Source organism: Oncorhynchus mykiss, chromosome 26 (assembly GCF_013265735.2).
Source record: "Oncorhynchus mykiss isolate Arlee chromosome 26, USDA_OmykA_1.1, whole genome shotgun sequence".
Lineage (NCBI taxonomy): Eukaryota > Metazoa > Chordata > Actinopteri > Salmoniformes > Salmonidae > Oncorhynchus > Oncorhynchus mykiss.
Window position 1 is genome coordinate 4,702,464 of NC_048590.1, and position 25,516 is coordinate 4,727,979.

General features: G+C 43.9%; 1 protein-coding gene across 2 annotated transcripts in view; it reads right to left on the bottom strand.

Moving 5' to 3' along the window:
• Positions 1 to 16,188: 16,188 nt before the first annotated feature.
• LOC110526851 (vacuolar protein sorting-associated protein 13C) overlaps positions 16,189 to 25,516 on the bottom strand; it is a 253,457-nt gene continuing 244,129 nt past the window's right edge. For both annotated transcript variants that reach the window (XM_036963884.1, XM_036963883.1), the window contains 4 exons: positions 20,462 to 20,553; positions 17,615 to 17,738; positions 16,750 to 16,833; positions 16,189 to 16,653 (listed from right to left, as the gene is read on the bottom strand). In XM_036963884.1, the coding sequence (XP_036819779.1) occupies positions 16,552 to 16,653; positions 16,750 to 16,833; positions 17,615 to 17,738; positions 20,462 to 20,553 (402 nt within the window). In that variant the 3' untranslated portion in view covers positions 16,189 to 16,551. The remainder of the gene's footprint in view (positions 16,654 to 16,749; positions 16,834 to 17,614; positions 17,739 to 20,461; positions 20,554 to 25,516) is intronic.

Below are 25,516 nucleotides of genomic sequence, written 5' to 3' on the forward strand. Positions count from 1 at the left end.
GAGAGCAGTCAGCCTGAAGAGAACAGTCCCAGTCAGCCTGTAGAGAACAGTCCCAGTCAGCCTGTAGAGAACAGTCCCAGTCAGCCTGTAGAGAACAGCCCCAGTCAGCCTGTAGAGAACAGTCCCAGTCAGCCTGTATAGAACAGCCAGCCTGTATAGAACAGCCAGCCTGTAGAGAACAGTCAGCCTGAAGAGAGCAGTCAGCCTGAAGAGAGCAGTCCCAGTCAGCCTGAAGAGAGCAGTCCCAGTCAGCCTGTAGAGAACAGTCCCAATCAGCCTGTAGAGAACAGTCCCAGTCAGCCTGTAGAGAACAGTCAGCCTGTAGAGAGCAGTCCCAGTCAGCCTGTAGAGAACAGTCCCAGTCAGCCTGTAGAGAACAGTCCCAGTCAGCCTGTAGAGAGCAGTCCCAGTCACCCTGTAGAGAACAGTCAGCCTGTAGAGAACAGTCCCAGTCAGCCTGTAGAGGACAGTCCCAGTCAGCCTGTAGAGAACAGTCCCAGTCAGCCTGTAGAGAACAGTCCCAGTCACCCTTGTAGAGAACAGTCCCAGTCACCCTGTAGAGAACAGTCCCAGTCAGCCTGTAGAGAACAGTCCCAGTCAGATCGGATCGCCCTGCGCCTCGTCCTCTGGGTCATCCCCGAGGTTGGTGTTGTTGCGCTGCTGGAGCCGCGCATCAAGGGGGGGATATTAACATGACTTCCACCGAATTTGGTCCCTCTCCTTGTTTCGGGCGGCCTTCTAGCCGTCGCCGATCCACTTTTCATTTTCCATTTGTTTTGTCTTTGTCTTACACACCTGGTTTCAATCCCCCAATTACATGTTCATTATTTAACCCTCTGTTCCCCCATGTTTGTTTGTGAGTGATTGTTTACTGTATTGTGGTCCGTTATTGTGGCCTTGGATTTATTGATGAGTATTGTGACATTACTCATATCTGCTGTCCTGCGCCTGACTCATTTACACCAGCTACACACAGACACATTACAATTCTGTATAATACCAGTCAATTAATAATACAGTCAATTAATACAGAATGACCCTATTCCTTTCTCTTTTCTCATCGTCCTCGGTACGTCTCATTCCTCGTCTGAAAACCGGGTAAACATGGAAGTGCTTCGTCTCCTATTGCGTTACATTTCATCACTTCAATTAGTCTGAGGTAAATATCAGAGATTCCTGTTATGGTTAGAACCTGCAGGATGTTAAATAGGATCCTCGTTCCCCCTCTGGTGTCTGACTCCACTCTGGGCTGAAAAGAGACAGCGCTGTCTCAAACGGCACCCCTTGTTCCCTACGGGTCTTGTTCACGTGTCGTACCACTATATTAGGGCATTAGGGTGCTATTTGGGACGTATTCAGTGCTCCATGCTGCTCCACGTGACATCACGGAACACTGAGGTCTTGGATCGCTACATTTAAAACACCTTACTATGACTTTAACTTCAGTAGTTAGTGTGTGGTGACTAGACAATGTTGACTGTAACTTCAGTAGTTAGTGTGTGGTGACCAGACAATGTTGACTAACCTCAGTAGTTAGTGTGTCTAGTAGACAATGTTGACTAACCTCAGTAGTTAGTGTGTGGTGACTAGACAATGTTGACTAACCTCAGTAGTTAGTGTGTGATGACCAGACAATGTTGACTAACCTCAGTAGTTAGTGTGTGATGACTAGACAATGTTGACTAACTTCAGTAGTTAGTGTGTGATGACTAGACAATGTTGACTAACTTCAGTAGTTAGTGTGTGGTGACTAGACAATGTTGACTAACCTCAGTAGTTAGTGTGTGGTGACCAGACAATGTTGACTAACTTCAGTAGTTAGTGTGTGATGACTAGACAATGTTGACTAACCTCAGTAGTTAGTGTGTGGTGACCAGACAATGTTGACTAACTTCAGTAGTTAGTGTGTGATGACTAGACAATGTTGACTAACTTCAGTAGTTAGTGTGTGATGACTAGACAATGTTGACTAACTTCAGTAGTTAGTGTGTGATGACTAGACAATGTTGACTAACTTCAGTAGTTAGTGTGTCTAGTAGACAATGTTGACTAACCTCAGTAGTTAGTGTGTGGTGACCAGACAATGTTGACTGTAACTTCAGTAGTTAGTGTGTGATGACTAGACAATGTTGACTAACCTCAGTAGTTAGTGTGTGGTGACTAGACAATGTTGACTAACCTCAGTAGTTAGTGTGTGATGACTAGACAATGTTGACTAACCTCAGTAGTTAGTGTGTGGTGACTAGACAATGTTGACTAACCTCAGTAGTTAGTGTGTGGTGACCAGACAATGTTGACTAACTTCAGTAGTTAGTGTGTGGTGACTAGACAATGTTGACTGTAACTTCAGTAGTTAGTGTGTGGTGACCAGACAATGTTGACTAACTTCAGTAGTTAGTGTGTGGTGACCAGACAATGTTGACTAACCTCAGTAGTTAGTGTGTGGTGACTAGACAATGTTGACTAACTTCAGTAGTTAGTGTGTGGTGACTAGACAATGTTGACTGTAACTTCAGTAGTTAGTGTGTGGTGACTAGACAATGTTGACTAACTTCAGTAGTTAGTGTGTGGTGACTAGACAATGTTGACTAACCTCAGTAGTTAGTGTGTGATGACCAGACAATGTTGACTAACTTCAGTAGTTAGTGTGTCTAGTAGACAATGTTGACTAACTTCAGTAGTTAGTGTGTGGTGACTAGACAATGTTGACTAACTTCAGTAGTTAGTGTGTGGTGACTAGACAATGTTGACTGTAACTTCAGTAGTTAGTGTGTGGTGACTAGACAATGTTGACTAACTTCAGTAGTTAGTGTGTCTAGTAGACAATGTTGACTAACTTCAGTAGTTAGTGTGTCTAGTAGACAATGTTGACTAACTTCAGTAGTTAGTGTGTGGTGACCAGACAATGTTGACTAACTTCAGTAGTTAGTGTGTGGTGACTAGACAATGTTGACTGTAACTTCAGTAGTTAGTGTGTGGTGACTAGACAATGTTGACTGTAACTTCAGTAGTTAGTGTGTGGTGACCAGACAATGTTGACTGTAACTTCAGTAGTTAGTGTGTGGTGACTAGACAATGTTGACTGTAACTTCAGTAGTTAGTGTGTGGTGACCAGACAATGTTGACTAACTTCAGTAGTTAGTGTGTGATGACTAGACAATGTTGACTAACTTCAGTAGTTAGTGTGTGGTGACCAGACAATGTTGACTAACCTCAGTAGTTAGTGTGTGATGACTAGACAATGTTGACTAACTTCAGTAGTTAGTGTGTGATGACTAGACAATGTTGACTAACTTCAGTAGTTAGTGTGTGGTGACCAGACAATGTTGACTAACTTCAGTAGTTAGTGTGTCTAGTAGACAATGTTGACTAACTTCAGTAGTTAGTGTGTCTAGTAGACATACTGTGACATTTCATGACAAGGAACCATTGTGGTGTGAACCTGTGTTAACAGGAGGTCCACTTTGCTAAACAATGTTAACAAAATAAATGTGTCACAAGTGTTTTAGAAATTCCTTAACAAACTATTCCATCTCTCTAGAACCTTCTAACGCCTACATAGACCTCTTGGTGTAGTGTACTGTAATCTATCTCTCTAACCTAAAGCCTGCATGGACCTCTTGGTGTAGTGTACTGTAATCCATCTCTCTCTAACCTAAAGCCGACATCAACCTCTTGGTGTAGTGTACTGTAATCCATCTCTCTCTAACCTAAAGCCGACATCAACCTCTTGGTGTAGTGTACTCTAATCCATCTCTCTAACCAAGACAGGGTACTGCAGTCCAGGAGACAAGCCTGGATACCACCCAGAGGACAAGACAGGGTACTGCAGTCCAGGAGACAAGCCTGGATACCACCCAGAGGACAAGACAGGGTACTGCAGTCCAGGAGACAAGCCTGGATACCACCCAGAGGACAAGACAGGGAACTGCAGTCCAGGAGACAAGCCTGGGTACCACCCAGAGGACAAGACAGGGTACTGCAGTCCAGGAGACAAGCCTGGATACCACCCAGAGGACAAGACAGGGAACTGCAGTCCAGGAGACAAGCCTGGATACCACCCAGAGGACAAGACAGGGTACTGCAGTCCAGGAGACAAGCCTGGATACCACCATGAGGACAAGACAGGGTACTGCAGTCCAGGAGACAAGCCTGGATACCACCCAGAGGACAAGACAGGGTACTGCAGTCCAGGAGACAAGCCTGGATACCACCCAGAGGACAAGACAGGGTACTGCAGTCCAGGAGACAAGCCTGGATACCACCCAGAGGACAAGACAGGGTACTGCAGTCCAGGAGACAAGCCTGGATACCACCCAGAGGACAAGACAGGGTACTGCAGTCCAGGAGACAAGCCTGGATACCACCCAGAGGACAAGGCAGGGTACTGCAGTCCAGGAGACACAAGCCTGGGAGGAGGCTTTTTCTTTAGTTCCCAGTTTGGTCTGGAAAACCCTCAACTGAGTGTAAATCTCTCAGTCATCATGCCTTGTAATGGCCTTGTGATGGCCTTGTGATGGCCATTTATATTTTACCCCAAGAGATGGCTTCTCCAGATGTGAAATCCTGTGGAAACACTGCCTGCTAAAACTCATTGTTCTGACTTATAAGAATTGTTTTTTCCTTCATAAAAAATATTTAAACATTTGTTTGATAATCCACCGAGTGTACAAAACATTAGGAACATCACCGTGACAGACTGACCAGGTAAATAGAGGTGAAAGCTATAAATCACTTATTGATGTCTCCTAAATCCACTTCAATCAGGGTCTCCCGAGTCGCGCAGTGGTCTAAGGTACTACAGACCCTGGTTCCATTCCAGGCTGTATCACAGCGGTCTAAGGCACTGCATCTCAGTGCTAGAGGCGTCACTACAGACCCTGGTTCGATTCCAGGCTGTATCACAGCGGTCTAAGGCACTGCATCTCAGGGCTAGAGGCGTCACTACAGACCCTGGTTCGATTCCAGACTGTATCACAGCGGTCTAAGGCACTGCATCTCAGTGCTAGAGGCGTCACTACAGAACCTGGTTCGATTCCAGGCTGTATCAGAGTGGTCTAAGGTACTACAGACCCTGGTTCGATTCCAGGCTGTATCACAGCGGTCTAAGGCACTGCATCTCAGTGCTAGAGGCGTCACTACAGACCCTGGTTCGATTCCAGGCTGTATCACAGCGGTCTAAGGCACTGCATCTCAGTGCTAGAGGCGTCACTACAGACCTTGGTTCCAATCCAGGCTTTATCACAACCGGCCGTGATTGGGAGACCCATAGGGCGGCGCACAATTGGCCCAGCGTCATCCGGGTTAGGGTTTGGCCGTGGGTTGGTCGCCATTGTAAATAAGAATTTGTTATTAACTGACTTGCCTAGTTAAACAAAAATCAGTGGAGATGAAGGGGAGGAGACAGGTTTAAGATTTGAAGCCTTGAGACAATAGAGACATGGATTGTGTATGTGAGCCGTTCAGAGGGTGAAAGGGCAAGACAAAAGATTGAAGTGTCTTTATGGTAGAAGGACCCCAGTTTGAGTGTCAAGAACTGCAATGTAGCTGGGTTTTTTCCACACTCAACAGTTTCCCCGTGTGTATCAAGAATGGTCCACCACCCAAAGGACATCCCGGCCAACTTGACACAACTGTGGGAAGCATTGGAGTCAACATTGTGGAACCCTTTTCGACACCTAGTAGAGTCCATGACCCGATGAATTGAGGCTGTTCTGAGGGGGAGGGGGGGGGGGGGGAGAGAGAGGGAACAGCTCAATATTATAAAGTTACTCCTGTTTCGTAACACTCAGTGTATCTTCATAACGCAATCGTACAATACACTTTAGTCTGTCCTCAGATGAATCCGTAATTACAGTGTCTCAGTCATTTCATCAGAAACCCCCGCCAGACGATCAAAAGGAAAAAGAAAGTACAAAGCCGAGGTTTAAAAACATGAATAACACTGCATTTTGTTAACTACACTCTGAATAATAACAATAGTAATGTCAACAGGATTAATGAGATGTTAATGAGATGTTAATGAGATGCGCTGCATACATTTGCATTAACTCCGGCTACTTTGAATAATATTAGAGGTAACGTTGTTATAATGAATTCCTATGTGCAGAAGCCAAATCACACTTTAAAGCACGCGTCTTCCTCTCTCCTACCTTTCTGACTCGATGAGATTAATGGGAGACGGACACTTTAAACCGCGCGTCTTCCTCTCTCCTACCTTTCTGACTCGATGAGATTAATGGGAGACTGACACTTTAAACCGCGCGTCTTCCTCTCTCCTACCTTTCTGACTCGATGAGATTAATGGGAGACGGACACTTTAAACCGCGCGTCTTCCTCTCTCCTACCTTTCTGACTCGATGAGATTAATGGGAGACTGACACTTTAAACCGCGCGTCTTCCTCTCTCCTACCTTTCTGACTCGATGAGATTAATGGGAGACTGACACTTTAAACCGCGCGTCTTCCTCTCTCCTACCTTTCTGACTCGATGAGATTAATGGGAGACGGACACTTTAAACCGCGCGTCTTCCTCTCTCCTACCTTTCTGACTCGATGAGATTAATGGGAGACGGACACTTTAAACCGCGCGTCTTCCTCTCTCCTACCTTTCTGACTCGATGAGATTAATGGGAGACGGACACTTTAAACCCCGCGTCTTCCTCTCTCCTACCTTTCTGACTCGATGAGATTAATGGGAGACGGACACTTTAAACCGTGCGTCTTCCTCTCTCCTACCTTTCTGACTCGATGAGATTAATGGGAGACTGACACTTTAAACCGCGCGTCTTCCTCTCTCCTACCTTTCTGACTCGATGAGATTAATGGGAGACTGACACTTTAAACCGCGCGTCTTCCTCTCTCCTACCTTTCTGACTCGATGAGATTAATGGGAGACGGACACTTTAAACCGTGCGTCTTCCTCTCTCCTACCTTTCTGACTCGATGAGATTAATGGGAGACTGACACTTTAAACCGCGCGTCTTCCTCTCTCCTACCTTTCTGACTCGATGAGATTAATGGGAGACGGACACTTTAAACCGTGCGTCTTCCTCTCTCCTACCTTTCTGACTCGATGAGATTAATGGGAGACGGACACTTTAAACCGCGCGTCTTCCTCTCTCCTACCTTTCTGACTCGATGAGATTAATGGGAGACGGACACTTTAAACCGCGCGTCTTCCTCTCTCAATACCTTTCTGACTCGATGAGATTAATGGGAGACGGACACTTTAAACCGTGCGTCTTCCTCTCTCCTACCTTTCTGACTCGATGAGATTAATGGGAGACGGACACTTTAAACCGCGCGTCTTCCTCTCTCCTACCTTTCTGACTCGATGAGATTAATGGGAGACGGACACTTTAAACCGCGCGTCTTCCTCTCTCCTACCTTTCTGACTCGATGAGATTAATGGGAGACGGACACTTTAAACCGCGCGTCTTCCTCTCTCCTACCTTTCTGACTCGATGAGATTAATGGGAGACGGACACTTTAAACCGTGCGTCTTCCTCTCTCCTACCTTTCTGACTCGATGAGATTAATGGGAGACGGACACTTTAAACCGCGTGTCTTCCTCTCTCCTACCTTTCTGACTCGATGAGATTAATGGGAGACGGACACTTTAAACCGCGTGTCTTCCTCTCTCCTACCTTTCTGACTCGATGAGATTAATGGGAGACGGACACTTTAAACCGCGGGTCTTCCTCTCTCCTACCTTTCTGACTCGATGAGATTAATGGGAGACGGACACTTTAAACCGCGCGTCTTCCTCTCTCCTACCTTTCTGACTCGATGAGATTAATGGGAGACGGACACTTTAAACCGCGCGTCTTCCTCTCTCCTACCTTTCTGACTCGATGAGATTAATGGAGTTTACGCACACTTTAAACCACGCGTCTTCCTCTCTCCTACCTTTCTGACTCGATGAGATTAATGGGAGACGGACACTTTAAACCGCGCGTCTTCCTCTCTCCTACCTTTCTGACTCGATGAGATTAATGGGAGACGGACACTTTAAACCGCGCGTCTTCCTCTCTCCTACCTTTCTGACTCGATGAGATTAATGGAAGACGGACACTTTAAACCGCGCGTCTTCCTCTCTCCTACCTTTCTGACTCGATGAGATTAATGGGAGACGGACACTTTAAACCGCGCGTCTTCCTCTCTCCTACCTTTCTGACTCGATGAGATTAATGGGAAACGGACACTTTAAACCGCGCGTCTTCCTCTCTCCTACCTTTCTGACTCGATGAGATTAATGGGAGACGGACACTTTAAACCGCGCGTCTTCCTCTCTCCTACCTTTCTGACTCGATGAGATTAATGGGAGACGGACACTTTAAACCGCGCGTCTTCCTCTCTCCTACCTTTCTGACTCGATGAGATTAATGGGAGACGGACACTTTAAACCGCGCGTCTTCCTCTCTCCTACCTTTCTGACTCGATGAGATTAATGGGAGACGGACACTTTAAACCGCGCGTCTTCCTCTCTCCTACCTTTCTGACTCGATGAGATTAATGGGAGACGGACACTTTAAACCGCGCGTCTTCCTCTCTCCTACCTTTCTGACTCTATGAGATTAATGGGAGACGGACACTTTAAACCGCGCGTCTTCCTCTCTCCTACCTTTCTGACTCGATGAGATTAATGGGAGACGGACACTTTAAACCGCGCGTCTTCCTCTCTCCTACCTTTCTGACTCGATGAGATTAATGGGAGACGGACACTTTAAACCGCGCGTCTTCCTCTCTCCTACCTTTCTGACTCGATGAGATTAATGGGAGACGGACACTTTAAACCGCGCGTCTTCCTCTCTCCTACCTTTCTGACTCGATGAGATTAATGGGAGACGGACACTTTAAACCGCGCGTCTTCCTCTCTCCTACCTTTCTGACTCAATGAGATTAATGGGAGACGGACACTTTAAACCGCGTGTCTTCCTTTCTCCTACCTTTCTGACTCGATGAGATTAATGGGAGACTGACACTTTAAACCGCGCGTCTTCCTCTCTCCTACCTTTCTGACTGGATGAGATTAATGGGAGACGGACACTTTAAACCGTGCGTCTTCCTCTCTCCTACCTTTCTGACTCGATGAGATTAATGGAGTTTACGTACACTTGAAATACACCCACAGGTACACCTCCAATTGACTCAAATTATGTCAATTAGCCTATCAGAAGCTTCTAAAGCAATGACATCATTTTCTGGAATTTTCCAAGCTGTTTAAAGGCACACTCAACATAGTGTATGTAAACTTCTGACCCACTGGAATTGTGATGCAGTGAATTATAAGTTAAATAATCTGTCTGTTAACAATTTTTGGAAAAATTACTTGTGTCATGAACAAAGTAGATGTCCTAACCGACTTGCCAAAACTATATTTTGTTAACAAGAAATTTGTGGAGTGGTTTTAATGAGTTTTAATGACTCCAACCTAAGTGTACGTAAACTTCCGACTTCAACTGTAGTTATTTTATCTTTTTACTACTAGAAGGCCCTACCACCACCACATGTATAATGTTTCAGTAGTCTACTCCATTCTGCTGTTCCTCACCTTGTATAATGTGTTTCAGTAGTCTACTCCATTATGCTGTTCCTCACCCAGTATAATGTGTTTCAGTAGTCTACTCCATTCTGCTGTTCCTCACCTAGTATAATGTGTTTCAGTAGTCTACTCCATTATGCTGTTCCTCACCCAGTATAATGTGTTTCAGTAGTCTACTCCATTCTGCTGTTCCTCACCTAGTATAATGTGTTTCAGTAGTCTACTCCATTCTGCTGTTCCTCACCTAGTATAATGTGTTTCAGTAGTCTACTCCATTATGCTGTTCCTCACCCAGTATAATGTGTTTCAGTAGTCTACTCCATTCTGCTGTTCCTCACCTAGTATAATGTGTTTCAGTAGTCTACTCCATTATGATGTTCCTCACCTAGTATAATGTGTTTCAGTAGTCTACTCCATTCTGCTGTTCCTGATCTAGTATAATGTGTTTCAGGAGTCTACTCCATTATGCTGTTCCTCACCTAGTATAATGTGTTTCAGTAGTCTACTCCATTCTGCTGTTCCTGATCTAGTATAATGTGTTTCAGGAGTCTACTCCATTATGCTGTTCCTTACCTAGTATAATGTGTTTCAGTAGTCAGCTCCATTCTGCTGTTCCTGATCTAGTATAATGTGTTTCAGGAGTCTACTCCATTATGCTGTTCCTTACCTAGTATAATGTGTTTCAGTAGTCTACTCCATTCTGCTGTTCCTTACCTAGTATAATGTGTTTCAGTAGTCTGCTCCATTCTGCTGTTCCTCACCTAGTATAATGTGTTTCAGTAGTCTACTCCATTCTGCTGTTCCTCACCTAGTATGTGTTTCAGTAGTCTACTCCATTCTGCTGTTCCTCACCTGTGTTTCAGTAGTCTACTCCATTCTGTTGTTCCTCACCTAGTATAATGTGTTTCAGTAGTCTACTCTATTCTGCTGTTCCTTACCCAGTATAATGTGTTTCAGTAGTCTACTCCATTCTGCTGTTCCTTACCTAGTATAATGTGTTTCAGTAGTCTGCTCCATTCTGCTGTTCCTTACCTAGTACGTTTCAGTAGTCTACTCCATTCTGCTGTTCCTCACCTAGTATAATGTGTTTCAGGAGTCTACTCCATTCTGCTGTTCCTCACCTAGTATAATGTGTTTCAGTAGTCTACTCCATTCTGCTGTTCCTCACCTGTGTTTCAGTAGTCTACTCCATTCTGCTGTTCCTCACCTAGTATAATGTGTTTCAGGAGTCTACTCCATTCTGCTGTTCCTCACCCAGTATAATGTGTTTCAGTAGTCTACTCCATTCTGCTGTTCCTCACCTAGTATAATGTGTTTCAGTAGTCTGCTCCATTCTGCTGTTCCTTACCTAGTACGTTTCAGTAGTCTACTCCATTCTGCTGTTCCTCACCTAGTATAATGTGTTTCAGGAGTCTACTCCATTCTGCTGTTCCTCACCTAGTATAATGTGTTTCAGTAGTCTGCTCCATTCTGCTGTTCCTTACCTAGTACGTTTCAGTAGTCTACTCCATTCTGCTGTTCCTCACCTAGTATAATGTGTTTCAGGAGTCTACTCCATTCTGCTGTTCCTCACCCAGTATAATGTGTTTCAGTAGTCTACTCCATTCTGCTGTTCCTTACCTAGTATAATGTGTTTCAGTAGTCTGCTCCATTCTGCTGTTCCTTACCTAGTACGTTTCAGTAGTCTACTCCATTCTGCTGTTCCTCACCTAGTATAATGTGTTTCAGTAGTCTACTCCATTCTGCTGTTCCTCACCTAGTATAATGTGTTTCAGTAGTCTACTCCATTCTGCTGTTCCTCACCTAGTATAATGTGTTTCAGTAGTCTGCTCCATTCTGCTGTTCCTCACCTAGTATAATGTGTTTCAGTAGTCTACTCCATTCTGCTGTTCCTCACCTAGTATAATGTGTTTCAGTAGTCTGCTCCATTCTGCTGTTCCTCACCTAGTATAATGTGTTTCAGTAGTCTGCTCCATTCTGCTGTTCCTCACCTAGTATAATGTGTTTCAGTAGTCTGCTCCATTCTGCTGTTCCTCACCTAGTATAATGTGTTTCAGTAGTCTACTCCATTCTGCTGTTCCTCACCTAGTATAATGTGTTTCAGTAGTCTACTCCATTCTGCTGTTCCTCACCTAGTATAATGTGTTGCAGTAGTCTACTCCATTCTGCTGTTCCTCACCTAGTATAATGTGTTTCAGTAGTCTGCTCCATTCTGCTGTTCCTCACCTAGTATAATGTGTTTCAGTAGTCTGCTCCATTCTGCTGTTCCTCACCTAGTATAATGTGTTTCAGTAGTCTGCTCCATTCTGCTGTTCCTCACCTAGTATAATGTGTTTCAGTAGTCTACTCCATTCTGCTGTTCCTCACCTAGTATAATGTGTTTCAGTAGTCTGCTCCATTCTGCTGTTCCTCACCTAGTATAATGTGTTTCAGTAGTCTGCTCCATTCTGCTGTTCCTTACCTAGTATAATGTGTTTCAGTAGTCTACTCCATTCTGCTGTTCCTCACCTAGTATGTGTTTCAGTAGTCTGCTCCATTCTGCTGTTCCTCACCTAGTATAATGTGTTTCAGTAGTCTACTCCATTCTGCTGTTCCTCACCTAGTATAATGTGTTTCAGTAGTCTGCTCCATTATGCTGTTCCTTACCTGTGTTTCAGTAGTCTACTCCATTCTGCTGTTCCTCACCTAGTATAATGTGTTTCAGTAGTCTGCTCCATTCTGCTGTTCCTCACCTAGTATAATGTGTTTCAGTAGTCTGCTCCATTCTGCTGTTCCTCACCTAGTATAATGTGTTTCAGTAGTCTGCTCCATTCTGCTGTTCCTCACCTAGTATAATGTGTTTCAGTAGTCTACTCCATTCTGCTGTTCCTCACCTAGTACTGGCTTTTTGATTGGTCTGCTTTGAACCTGTTGACAGTGGGAAATATACACCAGTAGACTCTACCAGCAGCACATCGTGTTTAAAGTGTGTAGTGTGTCAGTATCTCTGTCTGGTATTCCTTACTAGTGTTGGACTGTTTGTCTGCTTTGTTCACAGCGGGGTCTCCTTCATCACTCGTAGCCACTACCACTTTTGACAATATACTTTCACGTGTGTGTAAGTGCGTTTCAGTACTCCGGACGGACGTAGGACTGTTTGACTGGACGGCTTTGAACAGCACACAGCAGGACATCCGAGCTGTGAAACCTCAGGGTCGTAAGAAGAGGCATTAGAGGCTGTCGCTTCTCATTCACGTTTGATACGCTGGTAGAAACACACGGTCTTTATGAGTCACACACACAGCTACTGTTAACTGTTACACACCATGCATCCTAAATGGCACCCTATTCCCTATGTAGTGCACTACATTTGACCAGGGCCCATAGGGGAATAGTGTGTGATTTGGGACGTAGTGTGCAATACTGTAACTGTGTACAACCTGGTGATTTTCTCCTTGTATCATATGATATAACCTAACTCAATTAGCTAGGTCGTTGATGTTCCTCCCTGTATCATATGATATAACCTAACTCAATTAGCTAGGTCATTGGCTCCCCTCCTCGTATCATATGATATAACCTAACTCAATTAGCTAGGTCATTGGCTTCCCTCCTCGTATCATATGATATAACCTAACTCTGTTGGCTTCCTCCTTGTATCATATGATATAACCTAACTCTGTTGGCTTCCTCCTCGTATCATACGATATAACCTAACTCTGTTGGCTTCCTCCTTGTATCATACGATATAACCTAACTCTGTTGGCTTCCTCCTCGTATCATACGATATAACCTAACTCGATTAGCTAGGTCGTTGACGTTCCTCCTTGTTATTATAGATTAGCTAAATACGCACAGAGACAATGTATATTTAAAATATTTAATTGTTTGTGTTCAATGATTTATTTAATACACCAAGGTCAGCAGGATAGATTAGGACAGAATATGGCTCATACGTAGTTATTTGAATAGATGACAGCAACATATATGAAATGCATAGTTTTCAGTACACCGGTCATTGGACTCTTACCTGGTCTACGTAGTCTATACTGTAGATGTGTACAGTACATCACTTTACATGAACTAACAGGTATTACAAAATGACCTCCCATTTCAAGACAGATTGATATTGTGTCAGGAACATGATTGTTCATCAAAAGGGGACATTTGAAAGAGTTAAGTGCATATTTCTCCTCCAAAAACAAGATAAACCTGTGGAAACGATGAATAACTGACTTGTCAATACCATCGTCCATGTATAAATTCACCTCTGTTTGTACAGCAGTCAGATCAACGAATAATTGACACCCTTAAAATCAGACATCTGTAAACATTACCAAGAAAAGCAAAGACAAAAACAAACACATTTTTATAGATCCTTTGTCTAATTTATATATATATTGTTTTTTATTGTACCCCTTTTCAATTACAAATCATTGATTCTGGAGGGATCTGTGTCAACGAAAAACAACAACCTTCCTATCATTGATTCTGGAGGGATCTGTGTCAACGAAAAACAACAACCTTCCTATCATTGAGTCTGGAGGGATCTGTGTCAACGAAAAACAACAACCTTCCTATCATTGATTCTGGAGGGATCTGTGTCAACGAAAAACAACAACCTTCCTATCATTGAGTCTGGAGGGATCTGTGCCAACGAAAAACAACAACCTTCCTATCATTAATTCAGATATTATCAAAATTATTTAATAACAGTCAAATTATCAGATTTGATTTCTTCTCCATAAGGCAGCAGTGACTCATTAGTAAACATGACTGTAAACACTAATGCATGGCTTTTTTAGTGCAAATGTGTGTTGGGCAGTACAGTAGCAGTGTGTTGGGCTGGGCAGTAGCAGTGTGTTGGGCTGGGCAGTACAGTAGCAGTGTGTTGGGCTGGGCAGTAGCAGTGTGTTGGGCTGGGCTGGGCAGTAGCAGTGTGTTGGGCTGGGCAGTACAGTAGCAGTGTGTTGGGCAGTACAGTAGCAGTGTGTTGGGCTGGGCAGTAGCAGTGTGTTGGGCTGGGCAGTACAGTAGCAGTGTGTTGGGCTGGGCAGTACAGTAGCAGTGTGTTGGGCTGGGCAGTACAGTAGCAGTGTGTTGGGCTGGGCAGTACAGTAGCAGTGTGTTGGGCTGGGCAGTAGCAGTGTGTTGGGCTGGGCAGTAGCAGTGTGTTGGGCTGGGCAGTACAGTAGCAATGTGTTGGGCTGGGCAGTAGCAGTGTGTTGGGCAGGGCAGTAGCAGTGTGTTGGGCTGGGCAGTAGCAGTGTGTTGGGCTGGGCAGTACAGTAGCAGTGTGTTGGGCTGGGCAGTACAGTGGCAGTGTGTTGGGCTGGGCAGTAGCAGTGTGTTGGGCTGGGCAGTAGCAGTGTGTTGGGCTGGGCAGTACAGTAGCAGTGTGTTGGGCTGGGCAGTACAGTAGCAGTGTGTTGGGCTGGGCAGTACAGTAGCAGTGTGTTGGGCTGGGCAGTACAGTAGCAATGTGTTGGGCTGGGCAGTAGCAGTGTGTTGGGCAGGGCAGTAGCAGTGTGTTGGGCTGGGCAGTAGCAGTGTGTTGGGCTGGGCAGTACAGTAGCAGTGTGTTGGGCTGGGCAGTACAGTAGCAGTGTGTTGGGCTGGGCAGTAGCAGTGTGTTGGGCTGGGCAGTACAGTAGCAGTGTGTTGGGCTGGGCAGTACAGTAGCAGTGTGTTGGGCTGGGCAGTAGCAGTGTGTTGGGCTGGGCAGTACAGTAGCAGTGTGTTGGGCTGGGCAGTACAGTAGCAGTGTGTTGGGCTGGGCAGTACAGTAGCAGTGTGTTGGGCTGGGCAGTAGCAGTGTGTTGGGCTGGGCAGTAGCAGTGTGTTGGGCTGGGCAGTAGCAGTGTGTTGGGTTGGGCAGTAGCAGTGTGTTGGGCTGGGCAGTAGCAGTGTGTTGGGCTGGGCAGTAGCAGTGTGTTGGGCTGGGCAGTACAGTAGCAGTGTGTTGGGCTGGGCAGTACAGTAGCAGTGTGTTGGGCTGGGCAGTAGCAGTGTGTTGGGCTGGGCAGTAGCAGTGTGTTGGGCTGGGCAGTAGCAGTGTGTTGGGTTGGGCAGTAGCAGTGTGTTGGGCTGGGCAGTACAGTAGCAGTGTGTTGGGCTGGGCAGTACAGTGGCAGTGTGTTGGGCTGGGCAGTAGCAGTGTGTTGGGCTGGGCAGTAGCAGTGTGTTGGGTTGGGCTGGGCAGTACAGTAGCAGTGTGTTGGGCTGTACAGTAGCAGTGTGTTGGGCTGGGCAGTAGCAGTGTGTTGGGCTGGGCAGTACAGTAGCAGTGTGTTGGGCTGGGCAGTACAGTAGCAGTGTGTTGGGCTGGGCAGTACAGTAGCAGTGTGTTGGGCTGGGCAGTACAGTAGCAGGAACAGTGTACCGGCTGAGCAGTGGTGACATTCTGGGTGGTGATCACCTACTGAGTAGTGATCACGTCAGGCTGGTTAACTATGACATCATTCTGGGTGGTGATCACCTACTGAGTAGCGATCACATCAGGCTGGGTAACTGTGACATCATTCTGGGTAACCATGACATCATTCTGGGTGGTGATCACCTACTGAGTAGCAATCACATCAGGCTGGGTAACTATGACATCATTCTGGGTGGTGATCACCTACTGAGTAGCGATCACATCAGGCTGGGTAACTATGACATCATTATGGGTGGTGATCACCTACTGAGTAGCGATCACATCAGGCTGGGTAACTATGACATCATTATGGGTGGTGATCACCTACTGAGTAGCGATCACATCAGGCTGGGTAACTATGACATCATTCTGGGTGGTGATCACCTACTGAGTAGCGATCACATCAGGCTGGGTAACCATGACATCATTCTGGGTGGTGATCACCTACTGAGTAGCGATCACATCAGGCTGGGTAACTATGACATCATTCTGGGTAATCAGGACTTCATGCCGGGCAGCGGTGACATCGTTCCGGGAAGCGGTGACATCATTCTGGGTAACCATGACATCGTTCCGGGTAAACATGACATCGTTCCGGGCCGGCGATGACATCAACACTTGTCTCCCAGTTTGAGAAAGCGCTGTGATTTTTGCTTCACCATCCGATGCTGCCTCTGGGCCGACTGGGCCTGCTCTATGGCCTCACACAGTTTCTACAGAGGAGGAGGAGAGGCCGTTAGGTACTGTGGGTCGAACACAAGCACACACACACACACACACACACACACATAAAGGTGTATTATCGGGACCTGGGCAGTGGCAGGGTTCTTGAGGTGCAGCACTCTCATGGGTTCCTGTCCATCTCTCTTTTGGAACTTCAGCTTGTTCTGTTCCTGCCGTCAGACAAAGAGATTCAGTCCAATACAACTTGTTCTGTTCCTATAGATTCAGTCCAATACAACTTGTTCTGTTCCTATAGATTCAGTCCAATACAACTTGTTCTGTTCCTATAGATTCAGTCCAATACAACTGGTTCTGTTCCTATAGATTCAGTCCAATACAACTGGTTCTGTTCCTATAGATTCAGTCCAATACAACTTGTTCTGTTCCTATAGATTCAGTCCAATACAACTTGTTCTGTTCCTAATAGATTCAGTCCAATACAACTTGTTCTGTTCCTATAGATTCAGTCCAATACAACTTGTTCTGTTCCTATAGATTCAGTCCAATACAACTTGTTCTGTTCCTATAGATTCAGTCCAAATACAACTTGTTCTGTTCCTATAGATTCAGTCCAATACAACTGGTTCTGTTCCTATAGATTCAGTCCAATACAACTGGTTCTGTTCCTATAGATTCAGTCCAAATACAACTTGTTCTGTTCCTATAGATTCAGTCCAATACAACTGGTTCTGTTCCTATAGATTCAGTCCAATACAACTGGTTCTGTTCCTATAGATTCAGTCCAATACAACTGGTTCTGTTCCTATAGATTCAGTCCAATACAACTTGTTCTGTTCCTATAGTCCTACAAAGAGATTCAGTCCAATACAAAACCCAAGGAGATAAGGACGCAAGTAACTAAGTAAGTAAGCAAGCGAGTGACTTTTAAATAGTTCCCGACTGGACCTAAGGATGCTATTTAATGTGTCAGGTAAAATGTCTCAGGCAGACCTTGCAGTAGATCATCAGGTCTCCTCCTTCCACGTACGGAGGCCTTGAGAAATGCTCAAACAGACACTCCCACTCTTTGTTGAAGTGCCCCACAAACTCCACCTCCTTCACACACATCACTCTCCTGTAGGAGGAGAAGAGATGTCGCGGGGCAGAAGGTGAAAATACATGACAACCTCAATATCACAATAATTCTACTTCACCGACAGTAACGTTCATTCATACACAACGAATGCAGGAGTGTTTAATGAATATATCGATACTGTAGATATACTCTGTATCGTATCCGTCTGTCTATCTACAGTACCAGTCAAAAGTTTGGAGACACCTACTCATTCTAGTTTTTTTTTAAACTATTTATTTTAGTGAAGACATCAAAACGATGAAATAACACATATTGGAAGCATGTAGTAACCAAAAAAAGTTATCAAAAGATTATTTAAAGTAGCTTGATGACAGCTTTGCACACTCTTGGCATTCTCTCAACCAGCATCACGAGGTAGTCACCTGGAATGGGTTTCAATTATCAGGTGTGCCTTGTTAAAAGTACATTTGTGGAATTTCTTTCCTTCTTAATGCGGTTGAGCCAATCGGTTGTGTTGTGACAAGGTAGAGGTGGTATACAGAAGATTTACCAAATAGGGCTAATACAAAGTCCATATTATGGCAAGAACAGCTCAAATAATCAAAGAGAAAAGACAGTCCATCATGACTTTAAGACATGAAGGTCAGTCAATCCGGAAAATGTCAAGAACTTTGATAGTTTCTTCAAGCGCTGTTCGCAAAAACCATCAAGCGCTATGATGAAACTGTCTCTCATGAGGACCGCCACAGGAAAGGAAGACCCAGAGTTACCTCTGCTGCAGAGGATAAGTTCATTAAAGTTAACTGCACCTCAGATTGCAGCCCAAATAAACGCTTAACAGAGTTCAAGTAGCAGACACATCTCAACATCAACTGTTCAGAGCAGACTGTGTGAATCAGACCTCCATGGTCAATTTGCTGCAAAGAAACCCACTACTAAAGGACACCAACAAGAAGAAGAAACTTGCTTGGGTCTAGAAACACGAGCAATGGACATTAGACTGGTAGAAATCTGTCCTGATGAGTCCAAATATGAGATTTTCGGTTCCAACCGCAATGTCTTCTCGTAAGATGCAGAGGTGGTGAACGGATGATCTCCGCATGTGTGGTTCCCACCGTGAAGCATGAAGGAGGAGGAGGTGTGATGGTGTGGAGGTGCTTTGCTGGTGACACTTTCTGTGATTTATTTAGAATTCAAGACATACTTACCAGCATGGCTACCACAGCATTCTACAGCGATACGCATCCCACCTGGTTTGCGCTTAGTGGGACTATCTTTTGTTTAGCAACAGGACAATGACCCAACACACCTCCAGGCTGTGTAAGGGCTATTTGACCAAGGAGAGTAATGGAGTGCTGCATCAGATGACCTGGCCTCCACAATCACCAGACCTCAACCCAATTGAGATGGTTTGGGATGAGTTGGACCCCAGAGCGAAGGAAAAGCAGCCAACAAGTGCTCAGCATATGTGGGAACTCCTGCAAGACTGTTGGAAAAGCATTCCAGGTGAAGCTGGTTGAGAGAATGCCAAGAGTGTGCAAAGCTGTCATCAAGGCAAAGGGTGGCTACTTTGAATAATCTCAAATATATTTATTTATTTAACACTTTTTTTTGGTCACTACATGATTCCATATGTGTTATTTCATAGTGTTGATGTCTTCACTATTATTCTACAATGTAGAAAACAGTTGAAAATAAAGAAAAACCCTGGAATGAGCAGGTGTTCTAGAACCCTGGAATGAGCAGGTGTTCTAGAACCCTGGAATGAGCAGGTGTTCTAGAACCCTGGAATGAGCAGGTGTTCTAGAACCCTGGAATGTGCAGGTGTGTCCAAACGTTTGACTGGTCCTGTAGTTTTACACACGGTGCATTCAGAAAGTATTCAGACCCTTTCCCTTCATTTGTTACGTTACCTTAGTCTAAAATTGATTAAATACATTTTAATCCCTCAACAATCTAAATACACTACCCAATAACAAAGCTAAAACAGGTTTTTACAAAATGTTGCTAATTTATTACAAATTAAAAAACTGAAATACCTTATTTACATAAGTATTCAGACCTTTTGCTATGAGACTCGAAATTGAGCTCAGGTGCATCTTGTTTCCATTGATCATCCTTGAGATGTTTCTACAACTTGATTGGAGTCCACCTGTGGTAAATTCAATTGACTGGACCCGATTTGTTGTGTGTGCCTTTCCAAATCATATCCAATCAATTGAATTTACCATAGGTGGAGTCCAATCAAGTTGTGGAAACATCTCAAATATGATCAATGGAAACAGGATGCACCTGAGCTCAATTTCAAGTCTCATAGCAAAGGGTCTAAATACTTACATAAATAAGGTATTTATATTTTTTATTTGTAATACATTTGCAAAAATGTCTGCAAACCTGTTTTCAATTTGTCATTATGGGGTATTGTGATATCATTATGGGGTATGATGATGTCACTATGGGGTATTGTGATGTCATTATGGGGTATTGTGATGTCATTATGGGGTATGGTGATGTCATTATGGGGTGTGTAGATTGCTGAGAATTTGTATTTATTTAATCCATTTTAGAATAAAGCTGTAAAGTAACAAAAATGTGGGAAAAAAAGTCTAGGGGTCTGAATACTTCCCTTGAACGCACAATTTGTTAAAAAATACCTTTTTCAGGTTTAAGTGTCTTCCCAAACCAGTATCCCCAATATACAAACACAAACTGTCTACCCCTGAGGCACGAGTCACGTTGAACTGAAGTCTTCCATAATGTACCTGTTGGTCACTATGACGTTGGTCTTCCTGTGTCCAGGGTACAAACAGTGTTCTCTGAAGATCTCTCCTTCCAGCTGCTTGATCTCTGACCTCTGAAGGAGCAGTGTCCATGTGTGAAAACATACAAATTCATTAGCTGTGTTCTAATACCCATACTAACATACTGTACACTACATACTTAATGAGTATATACTATATACTATTAGTTCACTGCTGTGTTCGAACACCCATACTAACATACTGTACACTACTTACTTAATGAGTATTACTATATACTATTAGGTCACTTTAGTATACTGTAAACCAAACGGTATTGTTTCAGTTGAGCGTACTAGAGTCTCGCCCGTCTACCCGGAAGTTGACGCTGTTGCTATGCAACCGCTTGTAAGCATTATTTATTTATTTATTTTCATTTATTTCACCTTTATTTAACCAGGTAGACCAGATCACCTTTATTTAACCAGGTAGACCAGATCACCTTTATTTAACCAGGTAGGCTAGTTGAGAACAAGTTCTCATTTGCAATTGCGACCTGGCCAAGATAAAGCAAAGCAGTTCGACACAAACAACAACACAGAGTTACACATGGAATAAAACAAACATACAGTCAATAATACAGTAGAAACAAGTCTATATACGATGTGAGCAAATGAGGTGAGATAAGGGAGGTAAAGGCAAAAAAAGGCCATGGTGGCAAAGTAAATACAATATAGCAAGTAAAACACTGGAATGGTAGATTTGCAGTGGAAGAATGTGCAAAGTAGAAATAAAAATAATGGGGTGCAAAGGAGAAAAATAAATAAATAAATTAAATACAGTAGGGAAAGAGGTAGTTGTTTGGGATAAATTATAGGTGGGCTATGTACAGGTGCAGTAATCTGTGAGCTGCTCTGACAGTTGGTGCTTAAAGCTAGTGAGGGAGATAAGTGTTTCCAGTTTCAGAGATTTTTGTAGTGCGTTCCAGTCATTGGCAGCAGAGAACTGGAAGGAGAGGCGGCCAAAGAAAGAATTGGTTTTGGGGGTGACTAGAGAGATATACCTGCTGGAGCGTTATTAACAAATGACTAGCTAAACATTTTACGATTTCGTGTGTGTGTTTGTATAATTCAAATCTGGAGTGCCACAGTGCGCTCTCTGGGCCTTCGTCAAATCCAGAGCGTTGCCAGATTGTCCGTTTGTAAAATTGAGAGCGTTTGAGTTGAGCACACGAGGAGTAGTGTTGATCCGAGCGTTCAACGGCAGTCAAGCACCCAAGCTAACTGGCTAACGTCGGCTAGCTACTTAAAGAACACCAGATTGTCCGTTGAGTGCACGCGAGGAGTAGTGTTGATCCGAGCGTTCAACGGCAGTCAAGCACCCAATCTAACTGGCTAACGTCGGCTAGCTACTTAAAGAACACCAGATTGTCCGTTGAGTGCACGCGAGGAGTAGTGTTGATCCGAGCGTTCAACGGCAGTCAAGCACCCAAGCTAACTGGCTAACGTCGGCTAGCTACTTAAAGAACACCAGATTGTCCGTTGAGTGCACGCGAGGAGTAGTGTTGATCCGAGCGTTCAACGGCAGTCAAGCACCCAAGCTAACTGGCTAACGTCGGCTAGCTACTTAAAGAACACCAGATTGTCCGTTGAGTGCACGCGAGGAGTAGTGTTGATCCGAGCGTTCAACGGCAGTCAGGCACCCAAGCTAACTGGCTAACGTCGGCTAGCTACTTAAAGAACACCAGATTGTCCGTTGAGTGCACGCGAGGAGTAGTGTTGATCCGAGCGTTCAACGGCAGTCAAGCACCCAAGCTAACTGGCTAACGTCGGCTAGCTACTTAAAGAACACCAGATTGTCCGTTGAGTGCACGCGAGGAGTAGTGTTGATCCGAGCGTTCAACGGCAGTCAAGCACCCAAGCTAACTGGCTAACGTTGGCTAGCTACTTAAAGAACACCTCACTCCGACCGTTTTACTCGGCCTAACAGACCTGGTTAGGCTGTTTTCATGTTATCCAGAGCATTGGTGAATGGAACTGCTCCTGGCAACAATTTAATTGCGTTTATTTATTTTTTGCTGACGTTTATTGACACCGGCCGTATTCTACGGGTGTTGAGCGTTTTGTAAATTCATCAGTTATTCTGCGAGAGTGCGCTCTGAAATCGGGAATAGATAGCCATAGGTAACAATGTCGATTGAAACGCACAACGACTATACCACTTAGCTAAGAATGATGTGAATAATCAAGTCAATAAACGTTGGGTAATTAGATAGGCAGATCGTTAATATACTGCCTGGCAAGTTTGATCTATTAGTAGCCAATTAACGTTAGGTAACTAGCTAACATACCGGTACATACGAACTGCATAGCATTACAGCAGTAAGGACAGCGTAGATAATAAGTTGTCAGCCAACATAACGTGCGGTACAAAACTTATTTTAAAAGTTATTACATTGCTCAACATTAGTCATAATTAGCTAAAGCAATCCGCTCTCCTCTGCATATTTTCTGCCATATTCTTGAAATCTGAAAACGTTGTGAGGCCACGCCCATTTTCTGAAGAATTGCATTATGGGTCCTAAAAGCACGGAAAGTGTGTCCACTGCATGTACACTTCGTATTTTGGTGGATTTAGTACAACATCCGGGAACTTTTGTCATACTAACTATAGCCATACCCCGACCAAGAAGCATACTATATACTCAATTCACGTCACAAATAATATGGTTAGTGGGGTGAGTATGAGTATTGGAACACAGATCGATGTCTTCATTTGTAATCTAATAATAACAACACGATTATGTTGTAGCTAAACTTCCCTTTCTACGCAAACTTTACCCGTCAACGAGCAAATCATCGCAATGGATTTTCCACATGTAATTAAGTGAGTGTATATAGGTTTATTAGACTTCAGGTTGAAAGTGACATCACACACAGACAATAGAACATAGTGAATGTATTGACCAATAGAAACAAAGCATTACCCGTCACATAGTGAATGTATTGGCTAATAGAAACAAACCATTACCGTCACATTAACATACATTCATATAGTTTAAGGCAGTCAGACTAACTAGGGAGTTATGGATTATATATATATATATATATATATATATATATATATATATATATATGTGTTGGAAAATAATTACAAAGTATCTATCAAATATCAAAAACAACATTAATTTGGTCATGCTTCTTTGAACAACAGCACAGTTTCTAAATCAGTTAGCATACGGTTATAGTAACTCATAGACAAACGAATGTAAGAGTATAGCATCAATATATCATTATGAGTGCATACTGTATATAAAGATAGGAAAGCAGTGATTTCCAAGGTGATGCTGTGAACCTTTTATAAAAAATATTGCAAAAGTCTGCTGGAGTATTGTTAGTTACTAGTCAAAAAGAACAAGACTACATTTCTTTAGTAAAATATTATTTTCAATCATTTATTTGTATTATTATTTTATATAGGGTAGTTTATAAAGGGCTGGACAAATGATCTGCATATATTATAGCAGGCTAAATCGTTTCATTTCCTAATTCTGTAAATACGAAATAAAATTGCAAAAGATTTAATTTGGCAAAAGTAATACGAAAACCCTGACTTAAAAAAACAAGACTGAGGTATTGTACGGACAGAGATGTTTTCCCTTTGGCATGCAAAACAATGCAGTCTTCAGCGAAGAAAACTGAATTAAGAGTCATGAAATCAGCATAGTATACACATTTACAAACCAGATATAGAAAAAGGGAGTTTGAACTTTGACACAGAGCTTCACCTATGTGTGTGTGTGTGTGTGTCGACAACGATCAGACATTTTAACTGACCGTTGATAGAACTAAGATAATTGATTACTAGGACTTGAATTACATCACGTAGAAAACACACAACCCCCATAATCAACCTCAACCCCTTCTATTCCTCATCATGCTGCATGAAGGAGAGAGAGAGAGAAAGAGAGAAAGAGAAGGAGAGAAAGAGAGAAGGAGAGAGAGAGCGAGAAAAACAAAAGGACAGGGAGGAAATTAGAAGTGGAAAAACACTTCAAGGCCATCGGGTGTGTCAAAGAGAAAGACATGAGTGTTTCATTTCTGTAAAGACAAAATATTAAACTCATTGGTTTCAAGATGACACTTTCATATTGACATATAATACACTGTATAAGGAAACATTAAAATATATAATTTAGAATAGAAAAGTGCAGAAACTGAAATGGGAAAAAGCACTAGTTGTTATATGGTCCCCTTTTTCTACGACCTGGACAAGTCTACCTCCAGCCATGGGTGTTTTAGTGTCCTTCTAAGGTGGGTTGGTAACCTGGATAAGTCTACCTCCAGCCATGGGTGTTTTAGTGACCTTCTAAGGTGGGTTGGTAACCTGGACAAGTCTACCTCCAGCCATGGGTGTTTTAGTGACCTTCTAAGGTGGGTTGGTAACCTGGACAAGTCTACCTCCAGCCATGGGTGTTTTAGTGACCTTCTAAGGTGGGTTGGTAACCTGGACAAGTCTACCTCCAGCCATGGGTGTTTTAGTGTCCTTCTAAGGTGGGTTGGTAACCTGGACAAGTCTACCTCCAGCCATGGGTGTTTTAGTGTCCATGGGTGTTTTAGTGACCTTCTAAGGTGGGTTGGTAACCTGGACAAGTCTACCTCCAGCCATGGGTGTTTTAGTGTCCTTCTAAGGTGGGTTGCTAACCTGGACAAGTCTACCTCCAGCCATGGGTGTTTTAGTGTCCTTCTAAGGTGGGTTGGTAACCTGGACAAGTCTACCTCCAGCCATGGGTGTTTTAGTGACCTTCTAAGGTGGGTTGGTAACCTGGACAAGTCTACCTCCAGCAGCCATGGGTGTTTTAGTGTCCTTCTAAGGTGGGTTGGTAACCTGGACAAGTCTACCTCCAGCCATGGGTGTTTTAGTGACCTTCTAAGGTGGGTTGGTAACCTGGACAAGTCTACCTCCAGCCATGGGTGTTTTAGTGTCCTTCTAAGGTGGGTTGCTAACCTGGACAAGTCTACCTCCAGCCATGGGTGTTTTAGTGTCCTTTTAAGGTGGGTTGGTAACCTGGACAAGTCT